A 16,976-nucleotide genomic window follows, 5' to 3' on the forward strand; every position below is an offset into this window, starting at 1 on the left:
TGTGACTTCCTGTTACCACCCAGAAGCAAAACCAGGACTCCACTTGTTTCATGAACAATACATTATGAAAAGGATTTCTCCGAAGTCTTGAAACATTTTAATATTTCATGTAAGACACTTCATGATTATTAATGATCAATACGTTGGTGGAATGAAGGAGAAGATCAACAGCAATAAAAGTCTGATTCTCTGTTTATTGACGAGAACAAATGCAAATTACATTGGTTTATCATTTGGGAAAAAGAGGCATTTAAATATTAAAGTTAATATCACTTAGTCCTGAGGCGGCAGGAGAGAGTAAAAGTCAAAAGTCAAAGGTCAGCTCGATGGGTTATCTATTATCAATAAGGGTCGTAGATGATTGCATAGTTGGAACACATGAAGTGGTGATGACACCTTTGATCTGAAATACATCCGATCCACAATACAGCTGCTTGAGTGCAAGCTATGACGTCACGGTTACGTCACAGTGACATCACTGTGATGTCACTGTGATGTCACAGTGACCACCGTGTGAGGTGAGACAGCTGACTAAGGCAGAGACAGAGCAGTCCTTCTCAAGGCCGGCCCAATGGCAGTTTGACAAAGGCAATGGCGGCGAGCTCCTTACAGAACTCCTCAAGGACGACGAGTCCTCTCAGCAGGGTCAAGTGCTCCAGTCTGAGGACAGATCCACAGACACATATAAATACGGGACGCTCAGGGAAGCTCTACACGGCCACAAAGACCACGAGTCTCTCTCTCAGTTACCTGGTGGTGTTGTTGTTGTTGAGGCCCAGCAGGTCTCTCCTGGTGTCCAACAGTCTGTCCGTCAGATCGGGAACTCGCTGGATGCTCTGCATCAACTCTCCCATCAACTGAGAGACAAACCGCCGCAGAGACGGGTAGAGACAGACAGGTGCAGAGAGAGACGGGTAGAGACAGACAGGTGCAGAGAGAGGGAGAGAGACGGGTAGAGACAGACAGGTGCAGAGAGAGGGAGAGAGACGGGTAGAGACAGACAGGTGCAGAGAGAGGGAGAGAGACGGGTAGAGACAGACAGGTGCAGAGAGAGGGAGAGAGACGGGTAGAGACAGACAGGTGCAGAGAGAGGGAGAGAGACGGGTAGAGACAGACAGGTGCAGAGAGAGGGAGAGAGACGGGTAGAGACAGACAGGTGCAGAGAGAGGGAGAGAGACGGGTAGAGACAGACAGGTGCAGAGAGAGGGAGAGAGACGGGTAGAGACAGACAGGTGCAGAGAGAGGGAGAGAGACGGGTAGAGACAGACAGGTGCAGAGAGAGGGAGAGAGACAGACAGGTACAGAGAGAGGGAGAGAGACGGGTAGAGACAGACAGGTACAGAGAGAGGGAGAGGGACGGGGGAGAGACAGACAGGTCTGAGTTCAACAGTCTGTTGCACTAACTTGGAGCAGTGAGACGTGTCTGTCTGCATGTCTCACCCTGATGAGGACAGAGAACAGCGACCTGGAGCAGTGAGACAGGTGCACGTAGGGGTCGAGCAGGTACTCGTGGAGAAGCGGGTGGCTGAAGGATGAAAGTCTGGAGAGAACCGCAGTCAGTTTGAGGTTCAACTCGTAGGGCTGAAACACACAAGAGACCCCATGACTCACCTGAGACGGAGACGAGTCCTCCTCACTCAGGACACACAAGTGGACAGGTAAGTCATCACACAGGACAGACTAGTGGACGTCTACCTGCTCCAGGACGCGTCCCAGTCGGTCCAACAGAACCTTGAGCAGGGGACCTTCAAAGAACTCCTCCCCCTCACCTGCGGAGGGTGCAGGCAGACTGAGGGTCCAGTTCCAGGACCGAGAGAGAGCGCGACACTCCGTGACCTGAGGGGGGAGCAGAGGAACATCCGTCCTCGTGAGGACTGAACATCACGTCACCATGGTGACCAGAGCGGCTGCTCCGAAGCCACCTGGATCTGTTGTTATAGCAACGTGTGTGTGTCATGTGACCTGTGTGTGGGCGTCGTGAACGTAGGACTCGTACCCGCCCTCCTGGATCAGCTGAGCTGATCGAACCTGAACGGGAACTAAACACAGGAAACTACTCAAAGAGACAGAGACATGGAGACAGACACATGCAAGCAGAGAGACAGAGACAGACAGGCAGATGGACAGAAATAATTGTTATAGTCGTAATTACCAATAAATATAAACAACATTTCTGAACATATTAGTATGTATATATAGTTGGAATTAACATTTTAACTATTAGTTCATTCATTTTAGAAATTATTTAAAAAAGTGTGTGTGTGTGTGTGTGTGTGTGTGTTACCTGTTAACAACATTAGCAGCTGATCCCAGACCAGAGAGAGGAGCTGAGGAAGAGGAGCAGCGAGGAGGAGGAGGGAGGATCAGCTGACTTTCAGAGAACAACAAGCTTTCTGAGAAGAATGGGTCCTCCTCCAGACCACTGGACGGACACACACACACACACACACACACGCATTTTATAATGTGCTTTTGAACATGTGGCGTCGTCACAGGGAGCTGGACTCACTTGCTGTCCTCGTGGGCCTCGTTGCTCTCGTTCCACCTGTCCTCCTGTGGAGACAGGTAACTACGACTCTGCAGGAAACTCAACACCAGCACATCCAGGACGTCCTCGTGAGGCTTCTGTAGCAGCTCGTCCACCAGAGACAGAGACGCAAAACTGATCTGGGGACGGAGAGGTCAACTTGGACCAGTTAGGGGTTCTCACCTGCAGATCAGGTAGGATTCTATATGTGTATATTAGCACTGTCAAAATGAAAGTATTAATCTAGCAGCTAGCTAGGCTGAGCTAGCTGCTAGGCTAAGCTAGCTGCTAGGCTACTGCCATCTCAACTTCTACCTGCAGAGGACCACTGTGTCCCTAAAAGGCCGTGGTTTGAAACCGTCCTGCATGTGGGGACATTGTTGACACTTCAAACACGTCAAATGATGGATTTCATTACTGATTACTTTTAAGTCTTTAGAAAAAAAGAAGACTATTAATCGCGTTTAAAGCATTTCAAAATGTGAGATGAATTAGTTATTTTATTAAATCTATTGACAGTCATAATAAATACATTACATGTCATTTACATACACACACACACACACGTATGTATATTATATATATGTGTATTATTGCATTCTAGCTGCGCTATAATAAGTGGACTCACCTGGTCTGAGATGTGGTCACAGCGCTGCAGCAGCAGAGGACTCAGCGTGTTTGTCCTCAGCAGGAAGTGAACCAGCTGATCCAGCAGAGACCTCGACCGGACGAATCTCACAGCCGCACAGAGGATAGAGGTGGAGACCAGGACCACCTGCTCACACCTGGAGCACACACACACACCTGAGCTGTGCTGCAGCTACAGTTAGCAAAGACAGGATGCGGCTTCCACACTTACATGTGTAGAAGTTGAGGCTGAAGAACGTCAAACATCCAAATCTGATGAACACAGTGAGCTAGCTTCCGTGCTAACACCTGCAAACACACACACACTGAAATAGTGTATGACACATCTGGCGAACAACAGATTATTTAGTGTGCAGGTGTTAGTCTGTCTGTGTGTGTGTGTGTGTGTGTGTGTGTGTGTGTGTGTGTGTATGTGTGTATGTGTACCTGAGGTGCTTCTTCCATCATGTGATCCAGGAAGTCCAACCAAGAGAAGAAGTTGGTCATGTGATCAGAGGCAGCCGCTACTGACCTGAGATCAGAGCTCCAGCGAGAGAACTGAGAACTAAAAGCACAAAGACAGAAGAAAGGGCGGGTACCCGTCACAATGATGGACAGGTCTGTCAGCAGAGTATAAACAAAGTCTATATGCACAGTGCGTGTTAAGTGTGTACCTGCATGGGGTGTATTAGATGTGTATTACTTGTGTGTACCACCATACTGTGTACTAGGAGTGTGTACCTCCATGGTGTGTGGGGCCAGCTCTGCACCTCTCCAGGGTCCAGAGCCTCCATAGGCAGCAGGGAGTAGAGCTGAAGAAGCCTCCCAGCCAGCAGCTCTCCTAGCAGGGTTTGATCAGACAAAATCTCCCCTGAAGATTCATCCTGGAGAGCTGAGAGCAGCAGGAGGCCTTCAAAGGCCTTCAGAGCCACAGAGCCCCTCTGTGGAGAAAACATCATGAAGAAAAGAACCCCCTTGTGGAGCCACAATAGCATGACGACAACAACCACATGACAGCCACAACTACAGTCCAAAGTCTAAATCTTCTACTTGTCTCTTGGATCCGATTCCGACCAAGCTGCTTAAGGAAGTTTTTCCTTTAGTTATCACGTCCTTATTAGATATTATGAAATCTTCCCTTCCTCTCTGAGATCCTTGAGAAATCCGTCGCAAATCAATTATGTGACTTTCTACAAAACAATGCTTTGTTGAGGATTTCCAGTCAGGATTTCGAGTGCATCACAGTACAGAAACAGCACTGGTGAAAATGACGAATGATCTTCTACTTGCATCGGACCAAGGACTCATCTCTTTTCTTGTCTTGCTGGACCTCAGTGCCGCGTTTGATACCATAGACCATTGTATCCTGTTGCAGAGACTAGAACATTTAATTGGTATCAAAGGAACTGCACTCAGCTGGTTTAAATCCTACCTATCGGACCGATCCCAGTTTGTGCTTGTAAACGGTGAATCCTCAAAGACCAACAATGTTCGTCACGGAGTCCCACAAGGTTCTGTACTTGGACCGATTTTATTTACCCTTTATATGCATCCTTTGGGTGATCTTATCAGGAAACACCGCATAAACCTCCATTGTTATGCAGACGATACTCAACTGTATCTGTCGATCAAACCAGAAGAGACGGACCAGCTAGTTAGACTTCAAGAATGTCTTGGAGACATCAAAACTTGGATGACCGGCAACTTCCTGATGCTAAACTAAAAAACGGAAGTTATCCTGATAGGCCCAGAGCGCCTTCGAAGCCAGCTGTCAAGTGATACAGTTTCAATGGATGGAATGTCTCTGGTACCCAGCAGCACCGTCAGGAATCTTGGAGTTCTCTTCGACCAGGATATGACCTTCAACTCGCATATAAAGAAGACTTCAAGGACTGACTTTTTTTGTCTATGTAAAACAGACCCCCATTGTCCAGCAGGCTATAGCTGTCGGGCCCGCGGGAGGCAGATGGTTACATGTGATGGTGTTTGTCCCTGCAGTGGTCCTCCTTGATATCTGGCTTAAAATTCTAAATATTTGAATAATTTCTGTCATATACAATGAACATATTGAGAATCTTTTACGTTCTTCATTCTGTACAGATGACATCTATCATCTATACAGCGTTATTATATATTATATACCCCCTCTGCCGTTCTCCCTAAGGTCTTGCGTCTACTTCCATTGTTGCAGAAGTAAAAAACTCATTTTTTTGCCTCACTTTGAGACATCCAGTTCCTGATTTTCGTAATATTACGATGAAAAAAGGCCGTCCTTGAAGTCTTCTTTGTGGAATTGAATGTATTATACATTGTTCATTCTGTACACATGGCATCCATTGTAGTCTGTCCGTCCCGGCAGTGGGATCCTCCTCCTCCTCTGACGTTCTCCCTAAAGTTTCTTCCCTTTTTTCCCTCTTAGAAGGGTTTTTCATTTTTGGGGGAGTTTTTCCTGTTCAGGACAGAGGATGTCACATGTGTACACTGTAAAGCCCTCTGAGGCAAATTAAGTAATTTGTGATTTTGGGCTATACAAAATGAATTGAATTGATATGAGAGTTAAAAGACACATCCTGGTCAGAGAGAACTCAAGACTCTTGAAGGTGCTGCTGGATACCAGATCAATGTCTCAGCAGACACATGACGTCTGAAGGTGTCTGAGTCGTAACCAGATAACTGACCGCACTGCTGGCGAGCTGAAGCAGAGCCCAAAGCAAGCCGGACTCTGATTGGACGCGGCTGCCGGTGGATGAATCTGATTGGCTGGGGGGTGGCGGTGGCTCCGTCCTGTGGTTGGAGGATTGTGATTGGTCAGAAGCCAGTGCCGTGGCTGCTGGTTTATCCACAATCTGAAAGCAGAAGTTGACGGCAGAGATGAAATAAAATGGACTAATTGAGAGAATTGTTATATCATTAGTGGTTGTTACCTGTAAGATGTTTCTGAGCGTGGGCGGGTCCTGTTTAACCCTAGAGCAGACAACCAATAAGAACTGAGCCTCCTCCGCCTCAGTCTGGGAACCAGGAAGTGCACAGAGACCAATCAGCTTCTGGGGGCGGAGCAAAGTGGAAGTCACCATGACGCTCCAGACAAAGGCCTTTCTCTATGTTCTCGTGAAACGTCATCGGTCGCAGCCTGAGTACTGTTCCAATTCTAAAGTCGCCATCTGGCTGAGACCGCTCATAATTCTTTTAATGCACAAAGGACCTGAGGAGACTGAACCGGCAGCAGGACGTCTTCAAAGAATCTCTGAACTGTAATACTAAAAAAATACATATTTTCCACATATGAATTATTGTATATTTCTCTGTAAGATATGTAATGTCTGGTCAGTTGCTTGCATATGCTTGAAAATGTTTCTATTTATTTCAAATGTAAATCTAAATGTAGCACCATTGATGCCTGCGTCACATTACATCACATTACATCACATGTCATTTATCCAAAGCGACTTACAATAAGAACATTTCAACCATAAGGACACAAACTCAGAAGAACAAGAAACAACAAAGTGCAAGTTCATCAAATAAGTCAATTTACAACTTGCTGTAGATAAGAACCATTATAAGTGCATTTTAAGTTCTATAATTTGTTAGTCTTTAATATCTGATAAAAAAGACTATGTTAATCACTGATGATGTCACCTATCTAACTGTAGCCTCCACGATCACTGTTTATAGGATATTACATACTATGTCAAGTACTAATGATGTCATCTATCATACGATATTTAGCCTCATTGATCACTATAGTATTTACATAAAATACTATTAATGTAGAAACAGAAGAGGTTGAGGTACATCGGCAATTTAATTTATAGTGATGTTTGTGCATTTAACTGTACGAGGACACTGATTATCGGCCTCTTGATGTTTGAGTGTGTGTGTGGATTGTATCCCTAATTGTTGTTACTGTATCCAACCTCCTCTTACTTTATGAAACCTTTATAACACTATTGCACTGTGTATAACTCTGATCAGATCCATTGAGGTCCATCCATCCATCCATTGTCAAACCGCTTATCCTGCACACAGGGTCGCGGGGGGGCTGGAGTCCATCCCAGCCAACTTCGGGCGATAGACAGGGTACATCCTGGATTGGTCGCCAGCCAATCGCAGGGCAACACAGAGACACACAACCATTCACACTCACATTCACACAGCTACGGGCAATTTAGAGTCACCAATTAACCTGATCCCCAGAGCATGTCTTTGGACTGTGGGAGGAAGCCGGAGAACCCGGAGAGAACCCACGCAGACACGGGGAGAACATGCAGACTCCACACAGAAAGGCCACTGGGTGGAATCGAACCCAGGACCTTCTTGCTGTGAGGCAACAGTGCTAACCACCACGCCACCGTGCCGCCCCATCCATTGAGGTATTTTGCCTAATTATTTGATAAATATTACTGATATATATTTACTCTGGTGCTCCATTATACACCGTTGTTAGTTAGTTTTAAATGAAAACAAAACAAAAGCTTAATAATAGTGAAATACTTAACAGTCAAGAACTGTATTAAAATATATTAGCAGAACAGCTGACGTGGTGACGTCATCAAGTCAGCTGCTGTTTGCGGTCCGCTCTGAACCCGTGAGTCAGGACTGGAGTGTATTCACGCCTTAGGTGTTGAGAAAGGGCCACTCTACAGTAGCTGCACCTGGGTGTCAACACCCTAGTGGCCTCCAGCCTTCTGGTCTACCTGGAGAGAGAACCACGCAGACACGGGGACAACATGCAGACTCCACACAGGAAGTGGAACCCGGACCTTCTAGCTGTGAGGAGACGGTGAAAACCACCTCAACAACGTGCCGCCCGAGAAGATGATCTTATTTATTTAAGATACGCTTCTCCTCCAGGGCACGATATATTTCAGGGTGTTCTTCAGGGCTATTTTAAATAAAAATGGCATCAGTTAAGCCTTGAACTATATATAAAACCACCACAGCGTCGGTAGGATGTTAGTCAGCCAAGTCATTAAAGTGACTTTTCACTAAACATGGAGGGACTTAGGACCCAGGGGGGTCAGGGGCTGTATGGGGGAGTTACGAATAATAATTTAGTCTTATGTGCATTCATGTGACTTGTGTTAGTAATTGTGTAGTAATGTATTTAAAAGCATCGGTTACCAGCGTCCCGTGACCAGAGCGAGTGATGTTAGATATTATAAGAGAACATTTACATCGGTGGATATTCGAGTTAATTATATTACCGACGGAACGGGACAGCCGAGTGGCAGCCGAAGGGACGTATGCGTCCTCAGGGACGCAGCCCAGCGGACTTGAGACACGGCTTGTGTCTTATTTGGTCGGCCTCCTCCTCCTCGGGCTGCTCCTCATTCATCAACCTCAAGTGTCACTTTGGCTGCGACTCGGCTGTCACGTTCTGTTCGTCGCAGCCCTCCGGGGGCCGATGGGGAGGACACGTCTGATCCACCCTATGCGGCCCAGCATATCCCATCATGCATTGTAGGCCGATGAGGATTTCATTTATTCTGGATGGAGGCGGGTGAATACACAATGGAACTGAACTTGTTGCTTAGTGGTGTGATTATAAACCAACTATACATTTAGTTGAATTCAATTCATTTTATTTTGTGTCTGCCCCAAATCACAGATTACTAATGTGCCTCAGAGGTCTTTACAGTCTGTACACATACACACCTCTGTCCTGAACAGGAACAACTCCCCAAACAATGAAACCCTTCATGGGGAAAAAGGGAGGAAACCTCAGTGAGACTCAGAGGATCCGTCTCCTGATGGACAGACTACGATGACGTCATGAGGACAGAGTGAACAACGTAGAAGAGGAACGATACATTCAGTTCATATGACAGAGATGATTCAGATATGTAGCGTAGTAAGCAGGTGTACGGCAGGACCACTGCAGGGACAGTTAACAAATGTGTTTGCTGTTGTGGTTTTTATTGACAGTATTGATTGATTTCCTCTTCCTTAAGATTCAACTGTTACTTTTAGCTAAAAGTTCACGGCTTAACTGATCTGAATCTAATATGACAGTAAAAAGACTGAGAGCCTGCTTGGTTCAGCCTATGCGGTCTTTTAAGGATCCGGCCCACGTAGACCAGAAGGCCGGGTCCTCACCCAAATGAAACCCAGCTGGTGAGAACTGATTGGTTATTAGTGATTTTACCTGTGCTTCTAGTCATGCGACCCAATAATGAGAATGATCTCATCTCCAGCTGCACACTCAAACCCACCTGAACGGGCCTGTAGACGTTCACCAGCTGGAGCAGAGGCCTCTGGATCTGAGACAAGAACCTAGAGAAGAACAACAAGACCTGCTGGACCATACCTGGAGGATACTGAGGAGGAAGGGGGATGTTTGGTCAGTCCACAAAGAGTAACTTATCAATCTATTGGGGCGACTGTGGGTGAGTGGGGAGCAGGTCGTCCTCCAATCAGAGGGTTGGGGGTTCGATCCCAGGCTCTGCTAACCCGCATGTCCATGTGTCCTTGGGCAAGAAACTTAACCAACATTGCTCCTGTAGCTGCGACTACAGTGTGTGGATGTTAGTGACTGATGGGCAGGTGTCACTGTGTGTGGTTCTCCTGTCATCAGGGTGTGAATGGGTGTGAATGGGTGTGAATGGGTGAATGATGTCATCAGTGTATGAATGGGTGTGAATGATGTCATCAGTGTGTGAATGGGTGTGAATGATGTCATCAGTGTGTGAATGGGTGTGAATGGGTGAATGATGTCATCAGGGTGTGAATGGGTGAATGATGTCATCAGGTTGTCAATTGGTGAATGATGTCATCAGTGTGTTAATGGGTGAATGGTGTCATCAGTGTGTGAATGGGTGTGAATGGGTGAATGATGTCATCAGGGTGTGAATGGGTGAATGATGTCATCAGTGTGTGAATGGGTGAATGGTGTCATCAGTGTGTGAATGGGTGTGAATGGGTGAATGATGTCATCAGGGTGTGAATGGGTGAATGGTGTCATCAGTGTGTGAATGGGTGTGAATGGGTGAATGGTGTCATCAGTGTGTGAACGGGTGTGAATGGGTGAATGATGTCATCAGGGTGTGAATGGGTGTGAATGGGTGAATGATGTCATCAGGGTGTGAATGGGTGAATGGTGTCATCAGTGTGTGAATGGGTGTGAATGGGTGAATGGTGTCATCAGTGTGTGAATGGGTGTGAATGGGTGAATGATGTCATCAGGGTGTGAATGGGTGAATGATGTCATCAGGGTGTGAATGGGTGTGAATGGGTGAATGGTGTCATCAGTGTGTGAACGGGTGTGAATGGGTGAATGATGTCATCAGGGTGTGAATGGGTGTGAATGGGTGAATGGTGTCATCAGTGTGTGAACGGGTGTGAATGGGTGAATGATGTCATGTAGTGTTAAAGCTTTGAGTGGTCAGAAGACTAGAAAAGCGCTATACAAGTACAGTCCATTTATCATATTGAATCATTATTCTATAAAATGGGGCTTATTGATACCTGAGCTTTACCCAGAGTGCACAGAGTCTCCAACAGTTTGTGTTGTAGCAGATACTTCAGACAGGCTCCAGTTTCCTCCACCTGTGGATGAACGCATCATGAGAGTGTTTCCCTCATGGCCGCCGCTTGCGTCTGCGTCTCTAAGCGACGCCGTGTCGACGCACTCGTTTCAATTCATGGTTCAAAAAGGCTTGTGTGTGTTTTAGAGCAATTCAATTACTGTGAAAACGGAGACGTGAGACTCCGTAAAGGACGTAGTCAGCAGACCAATCACAGCCTGGTGCTGCGGGAGGCTGCGCCGCTTTAGACGCCAAGATGGGTCGACGCACGCAAGGACGCAAGGAGGTGTGAAAAGACACGCAAGGGACAGGTAAGGGACAGGTAAGGGACAGGTAAGGGACAGGTAAGGGACAGGTAAGGGACAGGTAAGGGACAGGTAAGGGGCTCTTGTGTCTGCGTGTCGCTCTTAAAACGCAGAAGCAGAAACGAGGCTTTACCGGGGGGCAGCAGGGCGTAGAGAGCAGCCGACGGGGGGCCGCATACAGACACAAGAGACACGTGTCAGGCTGATTTAATGATGAGGAAACACTCGGGATGAATGCATGACAGATCAATACGCATAAATATACTGACTGTAGTACTTGTACCATGAGCATAATGTAGTAGTGTAGTACTCAGACTGAAGTACTTGTACTGTGAGCATAATGTAGTAGTGTAGTACTCAGACTGAAGTACTTGTACTGTAAGCATAATGTAGTACTCAGACTATAGTACTTGTAACATAAGTGTACTACTGTAGTAGTTGTACTGTGGGTGTAGTAGTGTAGTACTCAGACTGAAGTACTTGTACTGTGTGTTACCTGTTGCTTCTCTTCGTACACCAGGATGTCCAGCATCTGTCGGAGACACCAGGGGATGTCTGTCTGTCTCACAGGACGGGAGTCATCTACAGACACACACGGGGTTAATGGGATCGCATGTACAGGTAACAATGTGTGGAGGTGAAAACTCACCTGTGGTGTTGATGTAATAATTAGTTATCGATTTCCAATGATTCACAAAGGACTCCAACAGGTCGACTGTGGGCTCCCGCTGACAGACAGACAGACAGACGGTAAAGAGACGGAAGTGGGACACATTCCTCCACGTCCACACCGCTGCTGCAGGTAGACAGAGAACACCTGGACAAGCTAGCTTTAGCTGTTGGCTCCTAACTTAGCTTGAGTTTGTGTTTAACTAAAACTAACTTTATACAGAGGCTGCGTGATCTGATAGAGGCTAGGTGGGCTAAGTGAGCTAAAAGATGCTAGGTGAGCTAAAGTCAGCTAGCCACTAACTCACCGTCTCCAGCGCGTGCAGCAGCATACTGCTCAACCTGCTAAAGGTCTCCATTGCCCGCCAAAAGCCGCTGCCCGGTAACCCGGTTAAACCCGGTTGAACCCAGTTAATTCCCGGTTTGCTACACCATGTTAAAAATTATACTGACATCCGATCGACCAGTGTCAAAACGGAAGTACAAAACGAAAACATCCGGGGAGAACTTTCAGAATAAAAGAAAACAACGAATTCGATCACATCAGTTTCAGAATAATGCTCCATCTGCGTCACCGTCTTCTCGGTCCAATCATATGAGGGTAGATTTGTGTCTTTATTATGCAAACAAAAATAAAGTTTGTAAAAATATAAAGTAAAATATTTTGTTAGTTTTGCTTATAAAACGATTGTTTTTGCCTGCAAAACAAAAACTTTTGGTCTCGGATCAAAAGGTTTTGGTCTCTGTCATGTACGGTAGTTTATGTTAACTTGGATATAAGAAACGGAAACAAATAAAGTTTAACAACATTTATTAAATGCAAGTTTAACATAAACTCTGACACATTACAAGCTCTGAGCGACACCTGAATGATCCATGCAGCACATGGCGGCCAAACCCGCTTAAATCACACAGCACTGCACAACAGTGTACACGGCAGAGCACTGCAAAGCCAACCAACCGGTTAGTTCACACAAGATCAGGTTGTCTACCCAGAGCACTGCAGAAAGTACCGCAAAATGTAGGGAAAGTGACCAAATGACAAACAAACAAAAATGAAAGTAGTTAGTCCGCTCTTACATCTATCTGTCTTAAAGAGCTTGTAACACCTTATTGCCCTACAAGGCAGCTGCGCTCCATAGATGCTGGTTACTTGTTGTTCCTGTGGTTTTAAACAGTAGGCTGGGGGCCAGAGCCTTCAGTTATCAGGCTCCTCTTTTGTGGAACCAGGTTCCACTTTCAGTCCGGGGGGCGGATTCGGTCAGCTCTTTTAAAGTAAAACTTAAAACGTTCCTCTTTGATTCTGCCTATAGTTAGGGCTGGCTCAGGTCAGCCCGGACCAGCCCTTAGTTAAGCTGCTATAGGCTTAGACTGCCGGGGGACTTCTTAGGACACACCGAGCTCCTCTCACGCTCTCGTTCTACAATAATTTACTTTTTATTAATGCACATGACTAATTGTGCTTTCTCCCCTAGCAGGTCTCCGTAGTTCCTTCGGGACCCTGGTCCTGACACCTGCCGTGGCCCTGCTGACGCCTGCTGCTGCCATCATCATCATCATCATTATTATTTTAGATATTAATCATATTACTGTACTCGTAAACCAACATTACCCTCTCCTAAAGTCTCTGTGCTCTCCCTCCCCACAGGCTTCTGTGGATGGTGGTTCTATGTGATGGTGGTTCTATCTGATGGTGGTTCTATGTGATGGTGGTTCTATCTGATGGTGGTCCTATGTGATGGTGGTTCTATGTGGATGGTGGTTCTATGTGATGGTGGTTCTGTGATGGTGGTTCTATGTGATGGTGGTTCTATCTGATGGTGGTTCTATGTGATGGTGGTCCTATGTGATGGTGGTTCTATGTGATGGTGGTTCTATGTGATGGTGGTTCTGTGATGGTGGTTCTATGTGATGGTGGTTCTATCTGATGGTGGTTCTATGTGATGGTGGTCCTATGTGATGGTGGTTCTATGTGATGGTGGTTCTATGTGATGGTGGTTCTGTGATGGTGGTTCTATGTGATGGTGGTTCTATCTGATGGTGGTTCTATGTGATGGTGGTTCTATGTGATGGTGGTTCTATCTGATGGTGGTCCTATGTGATGGTGGTCCTATGTGATGGTGGTTCTATGTGGATGGTGGTTCTATGTGATGGTGGTTCTGTGATGGTGGTTCTATGTGATGGTGGTTCTATCTGATGGTGGTTCTATGTGATGGTGGTTCTATGTGATGGTGGTTCTGTGATGGTGGTTCTATGTGATGGTGGTTCTATGTGATGGTGGTTCTATCTGATGGTGGTTCTATGTGATGGTGGTTCTATCTGATGGTGGTTCTATCTGATGGTGGTTCTATGTGATGGTGGTTCTATCTGATGGTGGTTCTATCTGATGGTGGTGGTCCCTGCAGTGGTCCTGCTGTGCGTCTGGTTTACTACTCACAGTTACTTGAATCATTTCTGTCATATAGTCTCATTCATTGTTCATTCTGTCCTCATGACATCATTGTAGTCTGTCCATCAGGAGACGGATCCTCCTCTGACGTTCTCCCTGAGGTTTCTTCCCTTCTTTCCCTCTTGGAAGGGTCTTCATTGTTTGGGGAGTTTTTCCTGTGACATGTGAGGGTTTCGGGACAGAGGATGTCGTATGTGTACAGACTGTAAAGCCCTCCGAGGCAAATTTGTATATTGCGATTTTGAGCTACACAAAATAAAATGAATTGAATTGAATTGAATTACATCTGTATCATACAGGGAACAAAATACAATGCACCAGGAACGGACTAACTACGGAAAACAAAATCAAAACTAATAAAGGACAGCAGGTAGCGGGATGATTACCGCAACACAAGAATACAAAAGTACCACCAGCAAAGAATTTGAATTCATACTTAAAAGTACAATATACCTGTCGAACTCCCCTATCCAGTCATTCATTCATTCTCTGCTTGGATCAGCGGCTCTCATCCCGATCCTGCCATGCAAAGTCCTTTAAAATATGCAACCGGTATATATGAAAAAGCAACGTAGAAGCATATTTACCCGATCACACTGCTGTGGGTCCAGCCACACTCCCACGCATTCCCTGACAAAGTGCCACTTCCTCTTTTATAGGGACAAAGCCTTGAATTCAGAGTGCCACCCCATGGTGCCACCTGCTACACACATGCTATGGGATGTAGGGGAGTCATGTTGTGCCTGTAAAGTGACACACTCGGTGATGCATCACAAACCAGTACAGCTAACAACGAAGCCTCCCTTGCATTAATTTACACGGTGTCAGAAGTAAAAGCGGAGTCATGGCGAAGTTCAATCCACCAACAAACGTCTTCTTCAATAAGCTCCGGAGAATGGCCGGAGTGGAAGCAGCGTTTTGTGAGGTTTAGGACCAAGCTGGACAAAGAGGATGGCGCCGTGCAGGTCAGCAGCCTGATATACGCTATGGGAAGTGAGTCGGAGAACATCTTTTGCCACGGACATAGAGACGACTTTGCTATCGCGCTTGGAAAGTTCGATGAATACTTTGTACCGAGTAGGAATGTAGTACACGAATGTGCATGTTTCCATCTGGGTGTGCAAAGACCGGGAGAGAAAGCGGAGACGTATATCAGGGCCTTGTACGAGCTAGCGGAGCAGTGTGAGTTTGGCGCGAGCAGAGACGAAAATATCCGCGACCGCGTCGCTGGCGGTATCAACAAAGACGTCTCACGGAAGTCGCAGCTGACAAAGGATCTGACGCCAGCGCTGACATAGAGACGGTCAGGCAGTCGGAGGAGGTCGCTTCGCAAGTCAGCACGCAAGGAGAGACATCGGGATTGACACAGGAAGTCGCCCACGAGCGCAGCAAAGACCACCACCACTACGGTAAGCCAAAAGAGGGAAATAAAGGACAATGTGAACAGTGTGGGAAAGCGTGGCACAGTAAAGACGAAAATTGTCCAGCCAGAAAATCCACATGCAATACATGCAACAAAGTTGGACACAGAGTGTATAGGAGCAGTAGGGCAGTGAGTGAGGTGACAGAGCAAACAGAGCAGCAGCAATCATACTTTCTTCAGGTCACCAGAGCAATGGGCTGTCCAGTTGCTGGTGGAGTTGCTGGTAGTTGACTTTGTCGTAGCACCTAAATTGTACTTGTAACGCCACTTATCTGTAGCAAATTGTAAATTGACTTATTTGAGGAAATTGCACTTTCTTGTTTCTTGTTCTTCTTGTTCTGAGTTTGTGTCCTTATGGTTGAAATGCACTTATTGTAAGTCGCTTTGGATAAAAGCGTCAGATAAATGACATGTGATGTGATGTAATGGTGGGCTCTACACCAATTGACTTGAAATTGACACAAGGGCGGATGTTAGCATCATCCATGAAGAGTCTTACCCCTCACTTTTCCCCAAAAGACCACTGGAGCCTGCAGATATGCCATTCGACAGCCCAGGCGGTGAACTGCAGTGCATAGGACAGGTCCGGAGCACTGTGACCTACAAAGGAAAGACTCACCCACTCACAGCATATGTCATCCGTGGACATACTGTAAATGACCTTCTCAACAGGCCGTCTGTGGAAATGAATGTGTTGAGGAGAATCGATGGTGAGCCTATGGTGAGTACGACGCTCAGCCGTACGCTGTATATACAACACGACCCGTACCCCTCCCTATGCTGCAAAAGGGAGAGGAGGAACTCCAGAGGATAACGAGCGCACCGGAAATCTTCCAGAGGAAGATGATGGAGACCCTCCAGGGGCTGAAGGATGTTGAGATCTTCATGGATGACATCCTGGTCTATGGGGCCACAGAGAAGGAGCATGACGGTCGCCCGGAGAAGGTAATGCAGCGCATGAAGACAGCTGGTCTGAAGCTTAATCTCGAGAAGTGCTCCATCAGGCAGAGTCAGCTGCGGTTCCTCGGGCATCTTATTGACTGCTCCGGGATCTTACCTGACCCCGACGAAGTGGAAGCTATTCGGCAGCTGTCACCACCAGCAGAGAGTTAAGAAGGATACAGGGAATGGTAAATTATCTCGGAAGATACGTCCTCAACGGTGGGACAGCCGCTGTACGAGCTCCCTGTGGGATAAGAATACATGGACATGGAGCCATACACGGCAAACAGGTTTTAAACATATCAAAAGGCTGTTGACAACTGCACCAGTACTTACTTTCTATGACTTGAGCAAGCCCACGGCGGTGTCAGCGGATGCAAGTAGTTATGGATTGGCGGGTGTAATCCTTCAGCTCCACGGGGTGCAGTGGAAACCAGTGGCATATTGCTCCAGACGCCTCACTCAAGCAGAAACGCGCTACGCCCAAATATCTAATCAATAGCTAATC

The 16,976-nt window shown here is 46.6% G+C and overlaps 1 protein-coding gene and 1 long non-coding RNA gene across 3 annotated transcripts; one reads left to right on the forward strand and one right to left on the reverse strand.

Annotated features, from left to right (window-relative positions):
* Positions 1-174: 174 nt before the first annotated feature.
* Positions 175-12,247, reverse strand: LOC120831381 (FHF complex subunit HOOK-interacting protein 2B). 2 transcript variants are annotated; one of them, XR_013451962.1, is made up of 18 exons: positions 11,963-12,234; positions 11,635-11,713; positions 11,482-11,567; positions 10,622-10,702; positions 9,370-9,474; positions 6,079-6,198; positions 5,833-6,000; positions 3,896-4,095; positions 3,602-3,719; positions 3,387-3,463; positions 3,156-3,312; positions 2,510-2,667; positions 2,285-2,422; positions 1,963-2,053; positions 1,612-1,836; positions 1,441-1,540; positions 751-857; positions 175-660 (listed from the first exon to the last, which is right to left on the reverse strand). XR_013451962.1 is itself a non-coding variant. In XM_040196804.2 (18 exons), exons 1-18 carry the CDS (start codon positions 12,011-12,013, stop codon positions 558-560), a joined length of 2,121 nt encoding a protein of 706 aa, XP_040052738.2. In that variant the 5' UTR covers positions 12,014-12,247; the 3' UTR covers positions 175-557. The 2 variants fall into 2 exon arrangements, 1 of the variants encoding a protein (XP_040052738.2); XM_040196804.2 differs by having other exon boundaries at positions 1,441-1,581; positions 1,696-1,836; positions 11,963-12,247.
* On the forward strand, positions 9,793-10,111 carry LOC144386277 (uncharacterized). Its single transcript, XR_013451963.1, has 2 exons — positions 9,793-9,905; positions 9,962-10,111. It is a non-coding gene; the product is annotated as an uncharacterized LOC144386277 (long non-coding RNA).
* Positions 12,248-16,976: the final 4,729 nt, after the last annotated feature.

This window comes from Gasterosteus aculeatus, chromosome 13 (genome assembly GCF_964276395.1).
Source record: "Gasterosteus aculeatus chromosome 13, fGasAcu3.hap1.1, whole genome shotgun sequence".
In the NCBI taxonomy this organism is placed as follows: domain Eukaryota; kingdom Metazoa; phylum Chordata; class Actinopteri; order Perciformes; family Gasterosteidae; genus Gasterosteus; species Gasterosteus aculeatus.